Below are 9,879 nucleotides of genomic sequence, written 5' to 3'. Positions count from 1 at the left end.
ATCACTATAGCAGTGAGCATGACCTAAATGTTATTGATATCTTATGCAAAAATGTTTTTATAGACATTAGGATGTAACTCGGGCCAAAATGAGTCTCCTTTAAAAATATTTACCTACAGTATTGGTATTTTTTTGGTATTTACCATTATTGTAACAATAGTTTGTAACGAAAACTAAAAAGTTCAGGATTGTGATGTGACTTTTATAAATAAATATACGTTATTGACAGTTTTACAGGTAAAATTTCGACGAATACATTTAAAAAAAAATAGAGAACTAGAGAAAAGAGTACCTACCTATGTTCTTAAGATTAAAAGAAAAAGCTATTGGGCATATGTGGATAGTACTTCGTGGTAAATAAACGAAATTATATCGTATCGGGTACCCATCCAGATACTAGCCACATACGGTGTTACTTAACCTCACTGATCTGTCGATGTACTGCATTTACCTTTTAGCCCTTTTTATGAATGTTACTGATTTCACATTCACTACTATCCCGATGTTTTTAAGTCGTAACCCGGGGCAATGGTGACGGTGTATAATTTGAAGGCATATTCTATACGAACCACATCATTTAAATTATAGTCATTATCTACTTATTATTAAGTATATGCTATTATAACGAACATCACATATATATATATATATATATAAATAATAGGTAAATAACTTTAAAAATCAAACGTAAATATAACGTAACTTAACTATGGTGAGTGTTCTAATAAATTCTTTGGGATTCTCCCTCCTGTCTCGTTTTAACACCGTACGAGCCGTATCAATTCAAAATTTCAACAACTTCACCTTGATGGCTGGAGGTCTTCCACAGTCCGCTTCACAAGACATTTTCTTTTGCTAACCAGCGAACTGTGGGATCGATTCCTGGTGGGGGTCTTCCCTGAGAGATACGACCTCCAACTGTTCAAAGTAAAAATGTCCATCAAAGGCTGGCAACGCACCCACAAATAATAGTTTCCATAGGTGCGACGACTGTCCTTTTTCGGCGTCCCATAGCCTCGTTTGTTATATAAAATGAATAAATAAATAACAGAAAAATAGTTTCATGTTAATTAAATTTAGTTTTTTAAATAAACAATTTAATTTTCTGGGCTTAGTATTTATTACAATACAACATATAAATATGTTAGTAAAATCTTTTTTAATGTATTCTACAAAGAACTCCAACAAAGGTGATATAACTTTAACATTCAAATTCCTTAGAACTGCGTAATCTTTATCTGTCCTTTTTTTACCGCACTCATTGTTTTTCCGATTACTAACAATACCAACAATAGAACGTGCTTTTCTATGCGCGTACGCTCTACAAAGCTACGAATTTACTACTAAAATTATCGCAAAACTTATGAATTATTATTTTAGACCGTATTGCGTTGTAATAGAGTTCAATAGGTCGTCAGGCGCCGGTATACGGTAAGTTGGTAAAGGCGCGTTTCGGTGCGCTGCACATGTAGTCGGCAGTCGCGAGCCCATTGAGTGTGGTTCCGGTGGGGTCGATCACCACTGCGTCCTATACGCTATTTCAAACTTACTCGCGTGCTAATAGAACGCGTTACGCGCGATCTAAATTTAAAAATATATAAAAACTTTTTCGAATTATGAATGTGACATGACAAGTAAATTAGAGTCATTTATGGCGGCAATTTTATTTATGTGAAGTGGGAATAAATTTGTTGCAAAAATGAAGAATTTAAACTGTGACTGTTTTGTGCGAGGTTTTATGATTTTCGTGAGCGTATTTGGAGTTGGTATGTTTTTTTGGATTTTAAAAATGAATTAAATTATTTTAAATTTATTACAGAAAAGTGTTGTTATATTTGATATTAAAATTAGGAAAATTTTACAAGCCATCAACATGTTAATTGATTATTTTCTGGTCAAAGATAAGTTATAGGCTGAAATCTTAAATTTTTAATTCAACTAATCAAATTCAACAATTTGGATTTTGGTTTAAAGGTCTATTTTGATTAACAATTAACATTAACAATTTTGATTAACTACACACAGTAGTAGGTATATTGATCGTTAAAATTATAATGCTTGCGCTTTAAAAACTCAAGATACAAGATTGTGACAATTTTATTTTCTAGAATATTCTCCGTATTTTGTCGTTAAATTATTATATATTGTACTTTTACAATATATTATACGAAAAACATATATGTTCAAATAGAACTGTTTATTAGCTCCTACGATGTTACCAAACTATAATATAAATAATTATAATTCATAAGATAGATAATAGAAATTTTAATATTATTTAATGATTATATTCCGTTTCGTAACATTATGTCACAGTTCACATCGGCTTTTGTTACGTTTCGGGCATTTACTTGGCTTCTTAGACAGTACTATAATTATCCTTAATTTGACCAAATGATATTTTTTATATTTTTTTACTATAACGGACCTACGGGCTATTAAGCCGAAGTTCCGCCATACACATATGGTTCCGCTTAAACGAGCAAAAAATTTAACAAAAAACTGTGAGCTGCCATTTGGCAAATATATCGGGTACCATTTTATGACTATAGTAAGGACTCCTTGTGTTTGAGGTACAACCGCCCAATGGATTACATCTTTGTGTCTGTTTCGGTTATATTTATGTTTCGAAAACAATTTTTATTTTGCTGGATTGTTTTTAACTACATCTATTACGTTACGATAGGCTTGAAGGTGAGCCTCTCAACACGGAAATGAATATATGTGTTCATTTTATGTATCTTTTAGTAAAAAAAATGTATATAAGAGATGTAAAAAAGTCGCAGGACACTATGGCAGTAGCACTATGGAATATAAACCTTGAGGTGGAGAGTTCGAATCGCGGCTGTGCACCAATGGACTCTTCTGTCTATGTCCGCATTTAACATTCGCCGCGAGCGAGTAGACCTAAAAATTGCTGGTGTATGTCAGTCAAGACGGCTGCAAGGCAAAAATCTGCGGCCTAGGATCTGTAACGCCACTGGCTTTGTGTATGTCATTACGAATGTTAGAATTAGATTTATTATGTTAAAGGATTTCTGCTCGCGTTAAAATTCTTTCCTATGTTAGCTGTTTCATGACAATTGCTGGAAACTTCAGCAGCTGCTACTACTGTCTAGAACAGAAGGACTCTTCACCTTGACGTTAAATGCAATATCATTGTTCTGGTAGAATTTTGCATATAGGCAGACCCGCTGTAAGTGATCCTGTTGATGGCGGGAGAAGAAGTGTAAAAGAGTGGCGGAGAGTTTCTTGCCAGTTTTACACTTCCGTTCTACGCCCTTGATTCGAGAACTGGCAGTAAATGTAAAATTAGAAGCATTTCATATATATTTATTTTTTGAGGTTCATAAGTGTACATTGTGTTACCTATTACCTATATGAATGATGATGAATTTTGAATTGTCCCCAGACCAAATTATTCTCAAGACATATATATTTTTCGGCATGCGTCCACCCCCTTTCGTTATACAAAACTATACCTTGTTCTTGGGATTATATTAATAGGTAATCGCCGAAAACTGAAGCCTACTTTGAGACTAAAGACAAATCGTACTATAAAAGTGGTATCGACAAATTGTTTGACCGCAATAATCGTTGTATCGCTATCGAAGTCATTTATTGAATAAACAAAACAAATTCTATAAAAAAAAGTTTTTTCTATGCCTACAAACTTTTCAGCCCATTTTAATACTAAGCGTATCGAAAATATTTTTGTTTAAATAGTTCTGTGGCCATAAGTCAGAATATGGTAAATGCAATCTCACTACGTTACAGGACACGCAATTAAATTATTAAGAAATCTTGAAGACAATATTAAAATATGAAACACTCGATATATTAATAAGTCATACTGAGCCACAGAATTAATAAGCTATAAATAGTGTTTTTTAAATTTAGAATACAGTTTTATTAACGGCACACAGTTTATCTATTCTGCCTAAACGTATTGCGAAAGACATAATTCGCATAATTTCGTCTACAAATACGCAATTACTACGGTACATGGCCAAGCGGGGCGCGTGCACACCTATTGTTTTATTCTAGGATTTGTTAGGGTCACCAAATATCAAAGAAATTATATATCGTAGGTGAGCCCAGAAATGTGATACCAAACTCAATGGTGAGATTCAGACATGAGATTTACCGCTAAGACTCTTGTACACCAAAAATGTATTGGATTTTGACATAATAGCGGCAGACATAGTAGACATACTATAGTTCGTATATGTGAGCGTAATAAGAGTGGGATATATGTTCAACTTTTTCACCCGAACCGCCAATAACCATTGTTATTTTTACAACTTTTAATTAACTTCTGCATGACCCGATAACTCACCTACATAGATGAATCCCTATAGTTTTATATTTGTGTATTATTTTTTTAATAATTGTATTATAATAATCGTGGTGCAGCTGTATTTTATAGTATACTGCCTCCACGAACTTCGTTTCTCCTTAATGTGATTTTACTTAGCCTACCTTTTTAGTACATACCAACATGGAACATTTTGCTTTGCATGAGAATGTTTGGTTTTACGGAATAAAAACTTTTTCGGTTTTTCTGTGAATATTTCTCTATATAAACCTTAAAGTTAAGTCATAATTACTTAATTAACCTATAAAATATAGAGGTTGATAAGAGAGAGGTAAAATTAAGGGTTGTATACATTTTTGTATGTTGTATCATAAAAAAATAAAAATTTATCCTAAAAATATTTTTTTTGGGGTGGACACCCCTTGTCACTTAGGGGTTTAAGATAAATAGTAGCCTCAGACTTACTGAATAAGTATATAAAAATTTCATAAGAATCGGTTAAGCCGTTTCGGAGGAGTATGGGAACGAACATTGTGACACGAGAATATATTATAAATAGTATATAATTTTCCTATTAATGTGGTAGCCCTAGATAACATCGTGGATAAATTGAAGCTCCAATGTGCAGTTATTTTTGAATTTTGGAACAATACACAATCGAATGATTGTTATCTATGCTTGAACCGGCTCTAGTGTCGATCCCTGATAGTATCATCGGATAAATAATTACGAAATATATTACCTGCGGAATATATGGAAAATAAACAACACTTGTGCGGGTGGAAATATATTTCATAAAACATATTTATTTACATTTAAAATTAATTTTTTAAAAAACCTATTTTAAACGAAGCTTCTTCCTTTTGACCAAATTCAGCGAAGGTCTTGTTGAATTGCCAATCTCCAACGTATTACTGATCGGCTTGATTCTCTCTCAACGCAGAGACATTGCGTCATGTGGATTCTTCTATTATATTTATGTCTGGAACTCTTCCGCGGTCCGCTTCATAAGACATTTTCTTTTGCGAACTAGCGACATGTAGAACCGAGTCCTTCTCTGAACCCCCTACCCCTGAGAGATACGACCTCCAATTATTAATAATAAACTGTGGTCTATCTATATATAATGTGGTGTTTCTATATGTAATGATAAACTAAAAAAAACAAGAGAATATCGCACAATTTATGTAAGATGACCTTTAATTTGTTCTTCCAGTTACTTCGATATCTCGTCGAAATGCTATTTCAGATATTGAAGTTTACAGTTTCGACTTCGTTCGACCAACTTCTTGTGATCCTTCTTCATTTTCGTGATTTATTGACTTTTATTCATTGCCTGCTTATAGACTATAGACGACCGCATATGGTCCGCATCAGTTACACGTATACTTCAGCAAGAACTAACCTTGTTTAATCTCTTCAAAGATGATTAAAATATTTTCTAGTTGGACTCATTTGTTATTGCACGTGGGTTTTTAATTTAGATTTAATTTTAATTTCATTAAGTGCAAGCGTACGTGAACACGTCGATAGAAAACCGGCATCTCTTAAATGTAAAAATCCAATATGTTTCCTTAAATCCCGTTATAAATGTCTTGTATCAGGACATATACTTTTTTACTTTGAAAGTGGTTGAAAGTGAGTAAAAAACACGGTACTTGTACGTACGGTACGGTCAAAATTCTGGAAACTATTTACAAATCTGTCGCCCGAATTTGTCGATATTGATTATATAGGTGTCCTTGATTGGAACATCCTCCAAGTAATTTTTGCTGTCGGAGTTATGTCTAAGTATTTAAAAAAATATTTATTGTTTGGTTAGGTTAGTATTTTTTTTTAAATAACTCCTAACCACTTTTACCGGAAACAGTTATAAACCGTAAGTACCAAAAATACATATCAATACGTTATTGTATTATTAGAATAACTGTTTGTAATTAATGTGTTTATTATCAATATAAATTATGACTATTCCGCGTATTAAGCAAAAACTTCCGGCCACATAATCATGAAAGCAAGCCAACATAATAAACTTAAACTCTAATTAAAACACATCTCGAAATGATAATTTTATTCAAAGAACATTATCTGTTTAAAAAGTCTAAAGGAAATTCTAATTATACAAATGTACTGAGTTTTATATTTCTCAATGTGACTTTCACACATGGAGCACGTATTTGCAGTGAAAATCTTTTGATATCCAGTCGGTGAAGACTTTCCATGTCGGTTTCTGTATGGTTTAAATTATCGTAACGAGTTCTTTGAATTTATAATAATTGTCTATTTCTTGTTGTATAATTTTCTCAAATATTAATTATGTAAAAGAGCAGTGTTCACCCAGTGCCTCTAGTGTGAGACTCACATCACAGGTTATAAGTTCGTAGACCATTAGGTCTATGTGCGTATTTAACACTCGCTGGTACGCTAAGACATCCTGACCTTAAAAGTCGGCGGCATGTGTCAGGTACAGAAGGCTGATCATATACTTGACAATTAGAAAAGGATCACGAAACCGAGACAGAAACTCTGAGGCTTAGATCTAAAAAGGTTGTAGCGCCCCAAGGTTTTATGACTACTTTAGCCTCATGACATGATATATATTATGTTTTTTCAGTGCATAGTGTATTTTATAGGAAAATACATGGTGTATTTTTTTTGCTATCCAGATGGCTTCATAATACTTATGTCTTCCTGGTAACGAGATTTTAGAGTTTGGCTGTGTAGAAGAATTATAACTATTTTTGAAACAATGTCAGTACTAAGTTGTAAGTAATTTACTCAAAAAATTACCGAAAAAGATTCTATAAAACTCGTTTTAAAAAACATTTTCTGAGTTATATCCACAGTACTAACGAGGCAGTAGTCGTGTTCGACTTTTTAATTTTCCCCAGTAATCATATAATTTTCAACGGTCTTTGCTATCCTTTTTCGTAAGAGTACTTACGAGCAGAGGATTTCTAGTCTTGGAAAAATATAAAGAGCTAGCAGGGAGGTAAGGATTGTACTTAAACCTAGGACGCTAAAAATAAAACACTAATTAATTATTAAAAAATACCTAAAAATTAAAAGACATTAGAAGCATAAATGTCCTTATTCGTTCACAAAAACATAAATATGTTTATCGGACATCGGCATCAACGGGAATGGACAACTGCCAAAGTAGACGGATAATTTGGATATGCAAAAAATTCTAGTATACGAAAACCATTTTATGTATGGCAATCGAGGTTTATAATAATGCTGAGCCAGGGCCAATTACAGCCACAGTGCACACACGCATTACATCACAATTAAACCTTTTTTTTAAATTCTATTATTCTATATTTTTATTTTTTGATGATTGTTATTTTATGTGTTTCTATGTGTGTGTCTTTTTTAGTTATAAATGTTATGTCTATGTCTAATAATTTAACAAAAACATTTATAGATCGACTTAATAAAATACTTTAAAAAAATCTATTAATGGTTGTCTGAGATTATAATTAGTAGTAATTTGATAATGTAATGATGTATTTTAATAATGAAATCATAAAAAAATATAAGAATTGAATTTGATGATAGTGTAATGTAATATGTACACTTCTACCTTTTATATAAATTATCCCATTATGTATGGCAAAAATGCGTTAGTTGTTGTACCATATTCTTGCAAATAAATTATTATTACTATGATAAAATGATACACTCAGCTATGAATGATACGCTCACCATCAAGTGGCGATGATAGGGTACCAGTTCACAGCCTCCAGGCACAACTTTAAGAGAATCTTAATTTAACATTTAAAATATGGTACTACAAAAGCTTATCTGCATGTCTTTCCTAGATAATTTTACTGGCAAGAAGATTTCCATCTATGATTTTATTTTGATGTTTTTATCAATGCTGCTTTGGTCTTTATTACCTAAAAGTCGCTTTAGCCACCGCAGAACCTCTGAACACTGGCAAAAACCTAATATTTTCTTATATAATCCTTGCTTGATGTGCTCTTTCGATCGTGAGAAAGTTCAATAGATCAAGGAGCGATGTTCGTCTGTCGATAAAAGTCAAGGTGAGAATTGTACATTACCGTGATTACGTGTAATTGCTATTACTAAATGTTTAAATTTTATATCGTTGCGAAATTGCATTTGTAAGTAAATAACTTCTAATAGAATGTCGTATTACGTACGAGAGCAATGTTTGTTCTCGTCAAAATGTACGTACCGAAAATCACGCCTTAAAAATGTTTCCATGTCTCCAGGATACTATCGTGAGATCAATTTTTATATAGCCTTGAGACCCAGAAAATATCGTTTTTGGAGGCGGCCAAAGTATTTTTACATACCGAAACAACAGTTATTTGCATAGAATATTGGCATGATCCATGTACTCGTAAAATTCTAGGCACGTCAATACGTTATCAAGCATAGCAAAATTGAAAAAAGTTTCATAAAATTTTTATACGATAACTCTCCACTTTGAAATGGGTATTTGTGTTTCACACATGGTATATTGATTTATTACGATAGAAGTTAGGCAAATATTAATAAAAACGTTCAATGTTTTATAACTTCCGTATTGATTTCGGTTTTAATCAGAATATGGAACTACAGAAATAAATAATATTTTCTACAGATTTAAAATTGCTAAGTAACAATCACATATTATATTATTACTGGAATTTGTACTCTCATAACAAATTTTTGTGATATTACTTTAGATATTACTTTACCAATTCCTCAATGGTACCACACTTACATTGGGGACCGTTCAAGTATATTACGTAAGCACTATAGGTGTGGGATTACGTAATTATTTACTTTATATTTTCTCTGCTTGAAAACGAAATGTATAGTATTGTCTTTGGTTAACATAGCTTTTACACATTGAAAGAAAACAATTTTTTTACCGTTTTAAAGCTTTTGTATTATTATAAACTTATAATTATTTTACATAACTCGCACGCTTTAAAGCACGCGAAACGTCGGAAAAATTTAAATTTAAAATTATTATGTAAAATAATTATAATACAAATAGCTTTAATCCGGTAAAAAAATGTTTTCTTTCAACGAAATGTACTTTAGTGGATTCCAACAAAAAAATATACGTTTATGTACTATTATTTTTGAGAGCTGCAATAAATCTGCTTACCTAATACTTGAACGGCCCCTTGTAAGTATCCATGGGCGGCGGTATTAGTAACATTAAGTCAACCTCCAGCCCCATTGCCCCCTCTTCCATAAAATAAACACAATACTTCTTACCGTTTAGCGTAAATGCATCGCCAGCGAAACTGTAGGAATAAGATAGAAAAGAATTATTGCGTCTGGCCCATTATTCACTATTAGGAGCCCGACTTCGGTTTTCACACCTGCAGTAAAATTTTATTAACACTTCCGACACTGTTGGTCTGTTCTCTGCGGTCAGCGAGTATTTCTCAATGAAATGAGGTCGAGAAAAGTAATTAGAACTAAAAACAGTTTTGCTCGTCAACTTAAGAATATTCTAATATGTATGTCCTATTTGAAATATATTTACGATAAACATATTTTTATGATATGATTTATTATTATCAGCTTGG

The 9,879-nt window shown here is 32.4% G+C and overlaps 1 protein-coding gene across 1 annotated transcript in view; it reads left to right on the top strand.

Annotated features, from left to right (window-relative positions):
• Positions 1-1,498: 1,498 nt before the first annotated feature.
• The window catches only part of LOC123710158 (hemicentin-2), a 102,762-nt gene continuing 94,381 nt past the window's right edge, over positions 1,499-9,879 (top strand). Inside the window, exon 1 of the mRNA XM_045661894.1 lies at positions 1,499-1,766. Within this exon, the coding sequence (XP_045517850.1) occupies positions 1,700-1,766 (67 nt within the window). The 5' untranslated portion in view covers positions 1,499-1,699. The remainder of the gene's footprint in view (positions 1,767-9,879) is intronic.

Source organism: Pieris brassicae, chromosome 5, assembly GCF_905147105.1.
Source record: "Pieris brassicae chromosome 5, ilPieBrab1.1, whole genome shotgun sequence".
Taxonomy (NCBI): Eukaryota; Metazoa; Arthropoda; class Insecta; order Lepidoptera; family Pieridae; genus Pieris; species Pieris brassicae.
This window is presented reverse-complemented; position numbering and strand designations above follow the sequence as displayed.